This window comes from Ochotona princeps, chromosome 18, assembly GCF_030435755.1.
Source record: "Ochotona princeps isolate mOchPri1 chromosome 18, mOchPri1.hap1, whole genome shotgun sequence".
Classification (NCBI taxonomy): Eukaryota; Metazoa; Chordata; class Mammalia; order Lagomorpha; family Ochotonidae; genus Ochotona; species Ochotona princeps.
The window spans coordinates 16,862,899-16,878,830 of NC_080849.1; the positions used below are offsets into that span (position 1 = coordinate 16,862,899).

At 38.7% G+C, this 15,932-nt stretch overlaps 1 protein-coding gene and 1 long non-coding RNA gene across 4 annotated transcripts in view; one reads left to right on the forward strand and one right to left on the reverse strand.

The window, feature by feature from the left end:
* The window catches only part of LOC131482528 (uncharacterized), a 109,623-nt gene that overhangs the window by 92,742 nt on the left and 949 nt on the right, over positions 1-15,932 (forward strand). The window contains exon 2 of the long non-coding RNA XR_009247065.1: positions 13,938-14,134. This is a non-coding gene — a long non-coding RNA (uncharacterized LOC131482528). The remainder of the gene's footprint in view (positions 1-13,937; positions 14,135-15,932) is intronic.
* The window catches only part of DCC (DCC netrin 1 receptor), a 555,681-nt gene that overhangs the window by 3,748 nt on the left and 536,001 nt on the right, over positions 1-15,932 (reverse strand). For 2 of the 3 annotated variants that reach the window (XM_058676959.1, XM_058676958.1), the window contains exon 27: positions 1,267-1,409. In XM_058676959.1, coding sequence (XP_058532942.1) covers positions 1,267-1,409 — 143 coding nt within the window. Of the gene's footprint in view, positions 1-1,266; positions 1,410-14,354; positions 14,605-15,932 lie in introns of those variants that run through there. The other variant, XM_058676960.1, reaches the window with a different exon arrangement.

Here is a 15,932-nt window from a genome sequence, read left to right on the forward strand (position 1 = left end):
AGAGCCAGAGGAAGTTCTAAACTCTGGCTTTGTCTTCATCAAGACTCAGTCCTGTTGATCATTTGGGGAGTGAAGCAGCAGATGGAGATAGGTAGATAAGCAAGTAAATAAATCTTCTGAAAATGTGTATTTTTTTCCTTTTTAAAAATTGATTTTGATAAATTGATCACTTTAAAATTTTTTTCTTTGTAAATACATTTCTCTTCCCTCCCATAATACTACACGTCTATTTTCCAGATTTGTTTCAAATTATTTCCAAATTATTTCCCTTCAGTTTTGCTAGTTGCTCTTTTTTTTTTTTTGTAAAAAGATTTTATTTATTTGAAAAGTAGGGTTACACAGACAGAGGGAGAGATGGAGCCATTTTTCGCCTGCTGGATCACTCTCCAGACGGCTGCAAAAGTCAGGATTGGGTCAGGCGCTTCGTCCGGGTCACCCGCATGGTTTCAGGGGCTTATGTTTGGTCTACCTTTTGCTGCTGTCACAGGGAAATGGGTGAGAAGTGGGACTAGAACTTGGGATACCTGAGCCATGAACCTGTGCACAAATGGGATGCTGTTATCACGGCCACTTAACACAGAACATCACAATACTGGCATCCCTAAGTTTTAGAAAAGACTTGTTTGTTGTAGTAGAGGAAGAAAAGAAAAGGAGATGGAAGAAATCTTCCATCTGTTGAGTCACTTCACAGATGGCCACAGTAGCCAAGGCTGGGCCTGGCTGAAGCAAGAAGCATGACAATGTGTCCTGTTTTCCTGCAAGGGAGCTGGGACCCAGGTACTTGGGCTGTCTTCCATTGCCTTCTTAGGCGCAACAGCAAGAAACTGCATTGGAAGCAGAACAGCCAGGATTCGAATGAACTGGCACTCTTGATGTGAGATACAGGTTATCACAAATGGCATCTTAACTCACTGTGCTACAACATTTTACCCTCCATATTTTCTGTCTATCCAGAGATGCCAACATGTTTCATCCAAATGGAAGGAAATATATAAATACATAAATATATGTTAAATTATGGATATGAAGTGATACATTCATGGTTATCTATATTTCTAAAGACTGCCTCTAAGCACTAATGAAATTAAATAAAGCCCTGATAAGGTTTCACTCTGAAATATTGTCTCTTCATATTTGAGAGTAAGCAAACAAAAACAACACTCCGCAGCAGTGGCTGGGCCAATGCAGAGTACTGCCTGCCTGCCAACTATTGTACAGATCACTGAATGCTTCCCTCCAGGGGGTGGATCTCAAGGCTTTCCTTACACTGGCTGGATCCTCTGTTGGCTTGTGGCTTTCCTCAGACACCTCAGGGGCTGTTGGCACAGACACGGGAAGCAAAGGAGATCTTGCTTTTCCAGCCAACCCAAGAGAGGCTGTTTTCACGTGGGTCTTGGGAAGAGTAGGCCCTGAAATAGAAAAGATGAGGTGATGTGAGTGATGGATATAGTGTTCTGCAGAAGAATCTTTTAAGGAGGTTCACCACATTTGGTAGCTTGGCATTGATTTCCAGGTTTCTGCTCATTCCGTCATAAAGAGATGAATTTTGGCATGACTAAGGGGATTATTTGGTTTCTACTCAGTGGGTTAAAAATTGTGAATAGGTCTTTTCAGCTGACACTCCACCACTCATCTGTAACTTCAAGTGGATTGCAAATTATGCTGTTGGGGTTGCCTGGGAGTTTGGGATTATGCATCACATACAATACAATGTCAGGCAAGCTCATTTGGTGCCAGTCTCAGCTGTGGTCCAAATCCATCTGTTCTAAACCATCCAAATAAGTCCTGGATTATATGACAGAACCAAAGAAGATTAGTGGGGTTAGCAGAGATGGTTATTCTAGTCTACAGATGAACACTAGATGTTATTGTAAAGCAAAATCCTTCATGGATAACCTGACAGAATTTCATTACCAAATGTATTTGGGAAAATGATACAATTTTGCCCTCATCAGAAAATGCTGTGTTCATAAAAGACCTAATGTTCATGAAAATCATTTTAGGAACCACTGAGTTCATACTAAATACCATGTCTATCTACCATAAACAAGGACTGCATTGGCTTTTTGGGTTTGAATTTTGCCTTCTAAATCTTCCTTGGCTTATGGTGGTACTAAAACTTCGTCCCCATAATCTAAAATAAACCTCTCAAAAGAGGCTTATTGGATCTACCACTGTATCTGACATAACTAAGGGGGTTTATCATTCTTAGCATTGTAATCAAGAGCAAAATAGAAACATTTGTGGAGTAAATCATGAAAAGAAGTGCTTCTTGCTGAGTTTGCTTCCATAATTTGCAAAAGCCTTGAAAGAAGGAGGTTGCTTTGATGGCGCTTTGGAAAATAGAATTCTCGTTAATAAATCTTAGAGTCAGAGAGATGGGATCATTTGTTTTTAGAGAAAGAAAAAGCACAATCTAATAAGCCAGGATTCTGCCTGATGCTGGTCATACAGATGTTAAATCCCACTATAAACAGCTTTTCTCTATCTTGGTTTGACATGCAGTTCCTTCACGTTGATACTTTTTCACTATCAAAGCTCAGCACTTGGAAGTCTGCAATCGTAGCAATTTATCACTAGAGGATAATCTTACATTTTGGGGAACTAGATGAGAAGAGGTACAGACAAGAGAAACATGAATCATTTCTTCAAGAAAATGAAATCTAAATATTATCAAAGTCTAGACCCATGGCAAGTGCTTTAATTTAGTTTCAGGCAAAACAACAGAGGGAGTTTGAGAATCAATCCAGTGTGTTTAGATCCTCAAGACCCACTGTACCCTAGCTGCTGAAAGTCTTGGTCCACTAACCCTCCATTGGCCCGTTTCATTATCTGTAAAATAGATGCCAATGATAATTTCAGGCACTCCATGGGATTACATACTTAAAGCAGCTGTATCTAGCAACTTGTTCAGAGGGATGTGTTGTCATATTTAGTTATGGAAACCAGCATGGGAAGCACTGTTGTCCCCAGCTCATACATGACAATGATCAAGTGGAGACTCTGCCAAATTGACACACACAGAACAGGGCAGGCAAGGAAAGGTTCACACTAGGGCTTATCTAAATACTGAGTAAATGAAACTGTGGTCATTAAAAGGTCGCTCTGACACAGGTTTTTGGAGAAAGCTATGAAATCTAGTTTGGGTTTAATAACTGCTACAATTGACTTAAATTGTTTACACTTATTTGAATAGCTGTACGTATATATGATGTATACGTACTTATAATTTGACATATACTTCATAGCTTACAGTTCGTACAGTATGCTAAAACAGCAAAACATTTACATAGCTGTGAAAAAAAACCCACCAAAATAATCTGAATTACCATCATTAATGTGATAAAGTAGATTGTTGGGCTGGAAAAAAAGCCCCAAATCGTAATATAAATTTAACGCTTTTGGTATGATGCAATCAGTTTAGGTTTATTATATCTGCTTAACATTCATGACAGCATTCTCTAATTGAATGATAAGTAATTCTTCATTCAGGTGGAGACTGTAGCGTCAGCTTTTCTTCATGGGATGTGAAGAAAGCACTATGCGTCCCATTGACCTCTTCCCTGTAGTTGTGCATGCAGGGTTCCCCATGTCATCTTGGCTGTCAACCCACATGCAGAGGCAGGCAGTAAGACCCTGACAGAGCAGTGCTGTCCAATGGCCTTCCAGCTGCCCCAGCAGGCGCAACTGACACTGAACTTTGGACCATGATCCAAGGCAAGGCACAGAGCTTACAAGAAGGTTTACAAAGTTTTAAACAATCCAGAACAGAGAGGTAGTGCTGAATCTTTAGAATTAATGAGTGACTTTGCCTGAATTGCATGTGTGTATTATCCTACAAAGGTCTGTGGTTAAACATCAGTGTGTCCTCACGGTGATAGAAGCTACAGCGCCCCAGGAGCCGCCTCTGATCCTTCACTGTGTCTAACACAACAGCTGCTTTTGACCACTTCACTACTTTCTATATTTATCTTTTCATACATATCTACAATATTTATTTGGACCTAGTCTCTCTTCCTATTAATCTACATACCTATCTTACCTATTGCTAAATTTTTAGATGTTGTAAAAATAAGCAAATTAGCAACTTCTGGAAAGTTTACCATTTAAACCTACCAGATAGATGTAAGGGGAACAGTTTGTGCAGATCTTTGCTGTAGTAGACATACTGGAATAGGGCTTGTTTTAGATATTTTATAGCTTTACCTAACATTTGTTATAGTACATGTTTTTGAGCAATTGCTCACTTGGTGTACCTGAATCCTTAGGCATGTGCTATAATTACTGATGTAGAAATACATTCTTTTGAGTCCCCCTGCCTCAAGGATCCCAAACACTTGAGCAGATCCAGAGTGTATTACACTCACAATTGCCATGTTCATACTATTATAAGAACACTAGGTTTGTCTAAAAGGGAAGCTAAATGGAAGTTAAACACATTACAAGGATGATTATAAGAGCTGATTTTGTCTTATGTCCCAGCAATAGCTGTACATTCATAATGTACCAGTTGTTGGAAAATGTATAAGATTCTGTGATCTTTACAAAATAAAACAAAGATGTAGTTTTGGCTCAAAGATAACACACTATTTAAACCTCAAATCACAATCTTGTCTCAAGTAATGTTCCTGGAATCACAGATGTTTAGGATACTGGCACCTCGAGGGCTTTTGAAACTCATCTCGTGATGCTTTGCTTTATTGTATTGAAGAAAACATTCAGGTCCCTGAAGGTGTAAAGATTAAGGTAGAATTAATTTCCATGCAATTCCAGTAGAGGCAGAGCATTTGAATAGTCGCCCACAGTTCATTATTAACAGAATTTGACTTGAGTACTAGATGGCCTTAAATGTTTTCTTCATTTTCCTGAAAGAGGAGTTAAGAAAAGCTTATGAGAGACATGTCTCAGGAGAGGTTTATTAATAGCCAATTAAACACAAGCTAGTCTCAAAATTGTCCTTTAGTAAAGGAAAAAAAGTGGTTTTAAAATGGAGATTCCTATGAAGACCTCCCATCTTAAAAGAGAAGCCTTATTCTTGCATGGGCACAAACTCTGTCCTTATACCATCTGTATTTGCAGATTCAAGGTTTTTTGCACTGAACCTTAAGGGTTCTAAGTCTGGGTCCCAACAGGCTCACTAAGCTGTGTGGGTGAGTGTGTGTATTTTAACTCAAGGATTTATTTCTGTCCAAGTGTAATTGTCCCTTTCTTCATTTTTCGTCTGTACGCTTAGTCTTCTGTATGGTTATAAGAAAAGCTTTTTGATTCTCATGCCTGAGATTACCAGCTGCTTTCCCAAAGGCTAAATTTTCAATCCATCCAAATTGAACAGACACCATTCTTTATACCCCAAATAGCCACTACGATGTCATGGCCTCTGTCCAGGTTGCACAACATTTGGCTTCATTAGTGAGGCCTGGCAGTTTGCTCCAGTCTGCAATCGGCTGACAGATTGCCACTGCTGGGACATCATTTGTACCTTCATACTGAACTTAGCAATACTTCCTCAGACATTTTCTGACCTTTCCTACCCTGCTCACAAGTTCTTTGTTCCTGCATTCCTGTCCTCATGCGCTCTTGGCATGTTCCTTCTCTGTCGCCGTGAGCTACTTTAAGGCATGATGGTTCACTGCTGTGCCATGTTGCATTCTGACACACAAGAATAGTGTAACAATACTCCTCTGTGCCTAAAAATGTAGAATCTGTAGCAATTAGGGGACAAAATGCCAACAACATCACTTTAGGCTCTCAAACTCCTGCTTTGTAATGCCAATTTTTGATAGAACTTTTGTAAACTTTTCCCATTGGGACAATGTAGGTTTTAGCCTAAAGGAAACATTTCATATTTATTTCTTTGCTTTCAACAATACCATTTAGATTAGTAATTGGTCTAAGAATGTGAACATGTTCAGTAAAACTCCTATCAACTTTTTTCAATGTATCAAAGCCAAATGAAAGGGAAAAAATCCTTTGCATGTCTCCTGCCTTCTAATTTCATTTAATTAAACATGAGTTCATTCGGGAACTCCTTTTTTAAAATGGAAGATTTTTCTATTTGTTTGAGAGGTGGCTACTGAAAGAGGAAAAGAGGAGAGAGAGCATGGAGGAGAGGGGATGAGAGAATGCTTCCATCTGCTGCAGGTGGGGCCTGAAGCTGCTCTCCCAAGTGCCAGCCGGTGACCTCTCCCAGGTGTGAAGTATGTCTTGTAATTCAGTTGGAAAGTGCAGTAAGGAGATCTGAGCAAGGACAGTGTGTGGTTCCGGGACTAACACTGGTCAGTAAGGAGTTGGACACATCTCCTTTCTCTTGGTAGAGAGAAATCTCCAGTCTCTTTGAAGATAGAAGTCCTCAACCCTGAAATCCACCAGGTGTTATCCTGTGTTACGGTTTCTGCTTGGCATGTCATCTGTATTCTGTGTAATTGTAGGCCCCGGTCTCCCAAGGGTTAACTCCACAGCTTAGCTTGTTTTTAAGAGGTAACACAGTGGGAAATCTTGGCCTAATGCATTTAGCCCCTGGCTTGACTGCAAGTTCCCTCTTCCTTACTTCCCTTTTGTTAAGATGCCCCAGGGGGGCTTAGGTGTTGCTTGAACATTGGGATACTACTGGGAGGGGCTAAGCAGACTATAAGATGCAGGTGGACCCCAAATAAAGTTGACATTCTGTGTACAAGAGTGACCCACTGCGTGTTGTCTTGTGTTGTCTTATGTGTTGTCTGTCTGTAACCCTAGCCCCTCCGCTCGGCTCGGGGTACGCGGCGCGGGCGTTGCCTACATGTAATGACGTCTAAATACAGGATGTTAGGAGCACTGAGGGAGGGTCCTAGCTAGGACTTCGAAGACACCCCTTTACTTAGTTTGGTGACCTTAGCCTAATAGGTGAATTTCTTTTGATCTCTGCTTCTGCCTGTGCATAAAGGTGAACAATTTAATCATTGGGCCATTAGCTATAACAATTACAAAAGCATGGAAAATGTGACTTTCTGTATTTAGCTTAACATTTGGACTTCTTATCTTTAAGAGTTAGAAAGAATGAATTAATCTCCTGAAAAAAATGAATGCCAGCAGAAGTCTAGCAAGTCAATGTATAATTCATAAATGATGGTAATTGAGTTTTAAGTCAGTGTTTTCTAGAAATCATGTTCTCTCATGATTTTTTCTCAAAAAATCATATTCAGGTATTTTATTTTTTATTTCCAACCTACAGAGGACAATTTAACTAAAATAAGCAGGATTAAATTTGTATGAGTGTAAATGATCCATAGTTAATTAAAAATGTAAATGAATAAATGCTTCTCTAAAACTGCTGGAGAATTAGCCCTGCCTGGGACTGCAGGCTTCGGGATTGTTAAAGGTGACCAGCTGGTGGAATTCTGGAGGTGTGATGTGCATTTAACATGGATATGTGGCTAATTAGGTGTGCATCATTTTGGCTTTAATGCTATCTCCTCAGCAGGATACTTGAAGAGGGGGAATATACACATGATGCTGCTGTCCTGAGATGGGCCAGAGCATACATTAGTTGTAAATGAGGAACCTCAGCAGGAATTTAATACCTTAAGCTTTATTTCCACAGTGCAGTTATCAAACATTTCATTTGCTCATTAGCTACATTATGTATGATGGCTAGGTACAGATCCCTGCTAACACCTCCCTTAAAGAGTATCTTTCAGGTAAAATGATTTTTGGGTGGAAAATTTTGGACTAGAGTACAGGAGGAGTGGGGCAAATGTGCAAGTGGTTCATACCAACAGCCAACATGTGACATAGCTTTTTATTTTTAATATTAATGCTTACATTCTTGTCTACACTTTCCTATTTCCTACTTTTACCATCTGTGATAAAGTGAAATGAGCCCTTGTTTCCATGTCAGCTGTGACATTGTTTTTAAATATCTTTACTATTAAGTTACCAGTCAGTGCTGAAGTTATCTGGGGTAATTTGGAAATGTGGTAGTAATTTACGCTCATCACATGCAAGGAACATTTGGGGTTCTGAAGGAAATAAGGAAAATGGATGAGAAATTGTTTAGTACTCATTCCCATTGCAGGTTCAAGTCCCAGCTGTTCCACTTGCAGTTACACTCCTTGCTAATGCACCTGGGAAAGCAACAGATAATGGTCCGTGTACTTGGATCCCTTTACCAGAAAGATCTGGGTGGAGTTCCTGGCTTAAGTTTATCCCAAGTTTGTATTATTGCAGGCATTTGAGAAGTGAACCCAAAGGTGAAAAACCAATCTGCCCCAGTCTTTCTTCCTCCCAAATAGTACTTGTTCCCAAATACGTTGTCTTCATTTTGATATAAAAATTAATTAAGTGCTTATTGTTTTCTTGGTATGCATTTTGCTTTAAGTACTTGAAAATTCCTAATATGCAGGGATTTCTTTTTTTTTTTTGCACCATAAACTTGTCTTTTTTATATATTTATTTTTGTTGGAAAGGCAGATTTAAAAGAGAAGGAGAGAAGGAGAGGCAGAGAGAGTGAGCTTCCATCTGCTTGTTCATTCACCAAATGGCCACAATGGCCACCACTGAGCCAAAATGAAGCCAGGCTCCAGAAGCCTCTTTCAGGGGTCCCATGTTAGTGCAGGGAGGAGAATGGGAAGTGGAGCTATTAAAAGGGAGCTCACATCTACAATCTATATTCATATAATTTCATAGATAAAAATAAAAATATACAAATGCACAATGTTGGAAAAAACAGAATGCTGGATTAGACAGTGTTGAGGGTAGTAGGGAGGGAGGGAGGCAGATGGTACAGATACAGTTGGAGAGAGGAAGCAAGAACTGGAGTAAGTCGATAGATTCCTGCTCTTTTTTCTATCTTGCTCCCCGCTGGACTTGTTTTAAGTGGTGAGCCAATGTGAATACAAAAATCACAGCATTGCAGAAGTAAAAAGTTATGATGTATTGGAAAAAATACAAGAACATTCCAAGTAGGTGACTGTACACCTAGGGTTATTTGGAAAACTAATTTCTACGTTTCCTCTTTCTGGACCTCTGTTCTCCTCCTCCTCCTCTCACTTTTCCTTCTAACCTTCTTTCCACATAAATTCCTATGAGGTATACCAAGGGCCATCTGACAACCTTATACCATCCCCTGTGAGAGAGAGGAAAAAACAAAACATAAAACATAATCAGTGACAGAGTGTTAGTAGTTGGCAGCTCTCTCCTCTTGGGTTTACGTTTTGAAAGATTAATGACAGGAAAAATAATATAAATAATTCTTTTCAACTCTGTTTTCTGTCACCTTCATCCCCAAGCAGTTTGGAGGGATTTTTTGGCCTCATGATATAATTCTCAAATCTGATGCTGCTGTTCTTTGCAACATTTCTTTTCTCTATTATTCACTTTCCACCATGAAATAAAGAATAGTTCAGTGAATAATTTCTCTAGCACTAATGCTAGTCATTGTAGTTCTGGTGTAAAGATACACGCTATTGATGTCTTACTGTACCATCATAGTTTTCAAATTGATATACAACTCTTAAATTCATTGGGCATATCAGATGTGAGCTCACAGTAGCTGATGAAGTTTCTAAAACACTAGAGCATCATCAGTGAACTTCATCAAGCTCACGGACAAATGAGAAAGCCTTACTGAATACACACACAGTTCACCTTTGGATGTCCCATTACCTCTTCATACTTACTCCCCACCTATGCATTCAGAGTAACTTCTTCACCTTCAGTGTTTGTTTATAACCATCTTCCTAAAGACCTGGTATTAAAATAATAGACTCACGGTGGACTTTCCCTTCTCCCTCACTTTTCATACACAATTATTCAACCATCCATTTCTTTTACAAGGTAACTTTTGCAGAGGTCTCTTCCATTCTCTGCTCGCTGCCATTAACGCCCAACATAGATTCTGTCTAGTCACTGCTCTGTTCTCATCACTTCATAACCTTTTTCCAGTTTATTATCTCACAGTTGCCTTAGAACCCCCCTCCTCAGCAAGATCACGGTACCTGAACACTGACAACCTCTACGTCCTCATCTCTGTCTTACTGTACCCCACATTCCTGGGAAAAAATGAATATTGGGTTCATGAATACCAAGACTAATATCTTGCCCTTGCCTTTAGTCACTGTGACCTCAAAGGTGTGATGTAATTTCTGAGTGCTTGGCATGTATTCCATACAAAATGATACAGCCTGATTTATGGAAATGTGGGATTCAAACATCTGGGCAAATGCAAATGGCATTCTTCACAGTTTTTACGGCTAACAGAATTGGCAAATGATATTAATTTTTATTATAATTTACTTTTTACACTATCAGAAATATGAATTCCTAAATCCTCTAAATAGTAATACTAATACCGGTATTCGGTACTAGTGAACTGTCATTTTTCTTCCCCTTGCAGTGGAACTAAATGTTCAATGAAAATCCTGACTAATCTTTGTCATGCTGGATTCAAAACATCTTTTCAAATACACATCTTAGAAATTCTTTATGAGTAAAGTATCTCTGTGTAATGTTTCCTAAACTCTTCAATATTCAACATGTTCTGCTGCGTGGGGTTTCTGAATATTTCATATCTGTAAGATTATTGGATGCCAGTTCTGAAAAACAGGCCATGGAATAACTTGCACTGGTTTTATAACTAAGTTCATATTATCTTTGGGTTTTTTTATGTAAACAGAGACTTTATTTTAGTCTTCCAGTGAGAAATAAAACTTTGTCAGATTAGATGTGTGAGAGCAATGCAGGCATGAAAAAATACAATCAATACATATTTTACGCAAAGAAGTGCAAAAAGGAAAAAATGAAACCCAGTGAGAATTTAAATAATCTAGAGCTAGCAGAAATAAATAAAGCCTTTATTGTTTGTTTCCTTCTGCCAATGCAGAGGCTGGAGAATTGTGTGAGGGGTATAAATTCCAGACAGCCTTAGAATGCTCTGAAAATGTTTGCAACGTATGTGTTTCACAGAGGAATTACTGGAATAGAGGGTAGTGGGAGGCCACTGTGCATATAATTACTGACATTTTATAAGAATACTCAAATTCTAAAGCAGTTGGTTCAGAAAGTGGGCTTTGTGTGCAAAATATCTAGGAGTAAATTCTTTAAATATAATGTGACATTAGATGTATTCTTTCATGCAGAACTTCCATAAAAGTAAATTGGGAGAAATAATACATTTTCTCTTCGTGATTATGTGAAAATTAAATAAGGTACTAAATGTAAGGTTAAGTGGTTAAAAATGGTGATTACTCATCATAAAGATTGCAATCTCATTGACATGGTCAGAATAAGCTCATTTTCCCCTCCATTATCCAGTGGTACTCAACACATTACTTGTTCTCATATTAAAGAATATTGAAAACTGGTTTGGATCATGATCCTAAAAAAATGGAAAGAAGGGCCACAGTTTGGTGCAGGGTTTTAGGATATTACTTGGGATGCCCACACCCCATATCCGAATGTGTATTTGGGATTTGTGACTTTCTATTAATGTGCAACCTGGGAGGAAGCGGATTATGAGGAGAACACTTGAGCTCCTGCCACCTGCATGGTAGAGCTGGATTGAATTCTGGGCTCCTGGTTTTTGTTCGTTCTAGCATTGGCTGTTGTAGATATTAGGGAAGTGAACTAGCAGATGCAAGATCTCTGTATGCACATATGCACACATAAGAGAAAGGAAGCCTTCTATTGTGTTTATTCATTGGAGAACATTTCATTTCTTTAAAGCCTCCCTTCTTTGAATTCCTCTCTGCCATTACCGAGCATTCTGAAACATGTGTTCATTCCTTAAACTTATTTTGTGGCTAACAGATGATTTATGATAATAACTTTCAGGAATTACACAATAATACTTAACTTCTTGGCTGTTCAAATACTTAATTCATTATCTTCCATTCTGATTACAGATCAACTTACTCTCACTACCACTGTAAAAATGCAAAAAGTATTTTATATATCACATACGTTATAGTGGCTGAATTAGAAATGTGCCTCTGAAGTTGATTTCAGAGTATATGTGTGGGACTGATCTGTGGGAAGCACTCTACCACACCAGGAAGATAAGAGGTGGCCACATCGGTCTCAAGGTCACCCCAGAATGACAACTACCATATCAAAACTCTCCATAGGGTTTTGTCAGTGGGAGAAACTTCACTTAGAGGGTTATAAATCTTATTTTAGTCTCCATTTAGGCCACAGAATAAGAAATTGACAATTTTTAACAAATGTATAAATATGAACATTACTATTTCCTTCATTAGATATTGAGAAAGGTGCACAAGATCACAGTAGATTAAAGAAACACGGACAATTAAATGTTGCAGAACTGTGCTTAGCTGTTGGCCTTAGGTTGCAGGTTATATAAGATTTGTGGAACTGGTTTTGAAAGACCAAAATGAAAATAAAAAGAGACATCAATGTCCGTATTATACAGCTGAGCCAAATTGAAACAGCTGATGGCAAGTTAAGTGGTTCATAACCTGTTGTACACAATAATTTTGAGATTCTCATGGAAGCTATGAACTCACTTCCTAGCACAGAGCATGATCGTGTATGTGCGCATACACAAACATAAATGTACAGGTGTGCTAATTGGAAGCGAGTTACCAGCTCTCCAGATCCTTCTGTGAACCATAAGAACACCCATTTAAAAAAAAAAAAAAAAACAAGTTACCCAGTAAGGTAATGAGCAGAGAGGGCACCCAGAGCTACCTAGAGTCATCTTAGGTTTTATGCCAGATCCGCTGAATCATGTGTTTTAAGATCTCCAGTTGATTCTTAGGCACATAAAATTTGAAAAGAATTGCTTTACATAGCCATGTCTCTGGAGTGTTTAGAATTTCAAGTGCCTATCTAAAATTTCATTTGGAAACGAGCAATACAATAACTTCTGTTTGTAGATGAAAGGACAGAGGTTCTAGTCATGCTCTACGTGCGCTCAGTGAGAGGTATGCTCTTCCCCAACTCATTGCTTATTCCTGTTCATAACGTCTTATTCCCCTTTGACATGCTATTCTCTTTGTAGAGGACTTCAGTAGGAAATATCTTAGAGCTTGGATCTAGGCAACTTCTTAAGCTTTTAACATGAGATTATTCCATTTGAAGGCACAGGTCATGAGACGTAGTTTTCAATGAGACTGAAGAAGCCAGGCCCACTGCTGCCAAACCTGTACACCTGCTGCACAGAATTCCTGAATGGGCAGGACTCACTATTATAACATGGTGGTCACAGAGGTTCGAGTGGTAGACAGCTTCCTGGGTGCCTGATCTAATTACGATTGTGAAAGAATGGAAGAGGCCATCAAACCTTCTCTCTAGACTCAAGGAACATTATGAACTCAAGCTCTGAGCAGCTGCTCTGAGCCATTCACACCATTTCATCTTCAATGCAAGGGGCTATTTTACTGGTTGGCCTTGCCTGCTGTATACTCTTACCACAAAATCACAGCATGCATTAATTAGATCTCACTTCACTAGCATCAAATCGGGACTTGCCCACCACCCCCTTCCAGAAGATCTCCCTGCTTATATAGTGTTGAAAATGTCACTTGACCTAATTTGTATTGGGCATAGTGAAATCAAATTATGAAATAATTTATCATTTGATTGTCAAATGTTAAATTATTAAGTTAATGGATTCAGCATTAACTTTTTAAAAGTTAATTTGAAAAGTAGAGAAATAGTTAGACACAAAGAGAGAACTCACATTGCTGGTTCACTCCTCAAGTGTCCACAACTCCTGCAGTTGAGCAAATCAAAACTAGAATTCCTACTTCTGCCCAGGTCTCCCTGTGGTGGCAGGAACTCAGCCACTTGAGTTGTCATGGTGTCCTCCCAGTGTGGGCACAACCATGATGAGTCTAGAACATTGTCAGTTAAACCCAGGCAGTTTGGTGTGGGATGGGGGCATCCTAACCATCATATTTCATTTTTAATTTTAATTAGCTTATTTTAATTGTATTTTCCAGGCAGAGATTGAGAGAGAAAGAGACAGAGAAAACTCCCCTCTGCTGGAACTAACCAATTCACAGACTCGGGAGCTGAACTCCATGGACGTCTACCATGCTGCCAGGAACTCAAGGTCATGAGCCATCTTCTGCCGCTTCTCAGAGTTTCAAATAGCAGCAAACTGGAGTGGAACTAGAGGATCTGGGACTTGAACCAGGTACTGCAATGTGGGCATCCAGGCAGTGATGGAACAGCCTCACTCAACTCCTGGCCTTTTCTCAGCATTCTAACTGGGTATTATTTACTTGGCCAAAGACCTGCTCCCTGACATTTTTAAATGGTCTTACTCATATTTACGTATGTAGATTTCTTTGAAAATCATGAAACAATCTTTCCAGATTCTATTTAATTTTTTCCACATACAGTTGTGCAAAGAAATTAATTTATTCTGATGTGAAGTAGTGCAGGTTAGCAGGGGAGACAGGTTCCAAAGGAGCTGTTGTATTGTTTTCCCCCAGGAAGTTTCCTGTGAGTTACACCTTGCGCTTGCTGGAGAAAGCACCTAGAGAAAATGCAGTACTCCCCTCTCTCTCCAGGGACTTCACCATCTCCCACTGGTCCTGCATATATTAGGTGTTTTCTAAGACTCTGTATGCAAAAACAGTTTCTGTACTGCCCCAGAGAATACTGGGAAAGAAACAAGTAATTATAATTTTAGGTGCAAGACTAAAGGGAAGCAAAAATTACATTTGCAAATGTTGGTTTTTTAAAAAAAGGATAGTTTAACACATTTGGTTGACCCGAAAAATATAACACCCATTAGAAAAATCACAACTTAAGAGGTCACAAACGTGGAAAGATACTTGTTGGGTAAAAGAATGGAAAATGTTTAAGAGTGATAAAGCCAGTAGTCACTTCAACTTCCAGTATTCCTATAAAGCCTGTATAGAAATACACTTATTAGGCATGAAATGCTCTGGATTTTAAAATCAGTCTGGATTACTTTTGTTTTTGACATAACATGCTAACTTGTTAGAATCACTTTCTTGAAAAAAAAAAAAGGAATAAAAGAAACAAAGAAAGGAAATAAAAAGGCCAGCTTCCTTCATAAACTTGACTTTCTGGTGAAATAAATTCTGGAAAGAACCTCCATCATCCTTTATGCCCAGGAGCAAAGTCAATGCTGGGAAGCACACATGGTGCCGAGTCTGTTACAGGAGTTTTACCTCAGTTCTCACCAGAAAAAAAGTTACAAACATTGAGTAGGAGCTCTCAGTGTTTCCTACACCATCTTTGAGCTAACTAGATAACACTGGTCCTATTTTCAGAAATACTGCTCATTAGTTTGCTTGTGGGGGGTTAAACACTGTTTTAATGCCCAAACGACTTTTTTCATGCTTTCAATGTGTCTCATTTTTCCTAACACATTTTCAGCAGCTATTAACCATGAAATGTAGGTGAAAATTTGTTTGTGTCAATATTCCTTTCTTACCAAAGAAAGTAACTGGAATTTGGCACTAATTGATGATTGATAAAGAACGCTGTTAATTCCTACAAGGAACACTTAGAAAGAGGTTTAGAATCTTTATTAAAACTAACACATCTCTCTTATCATAAAGCATAAAGCAAAAAGAAAATACTAGAAGAACATCCTTTCTGTTCAGGCTATAATTGTTTTATTTCCTATGTTTTGTATTCTATTCTCTATTAGTCTTTATAGGAGAGAAAAAAACTGGTTTCACAAATGAGAGAAGTAATATTCTGAGGAGTTGAAATCACTTTCACTATTGGAATTATGGAGACAGTGGTCCTGAGGACACTTTACTTCAGTAATTTTTTTTTTTTGCGAACTCTGTGAGTGTTAATTTCCCCATACGTTTCTTTTTATGAAGTCAAATCATTGAATAGAATTTTCAGAGGCCATGACTTCAGATTGCCTTTCCTGTGCAATTTAATTCGGCTTTAACATATGATATCAAGTCACTGAGCATTTTGCAACCAAGTGTTCATGAATT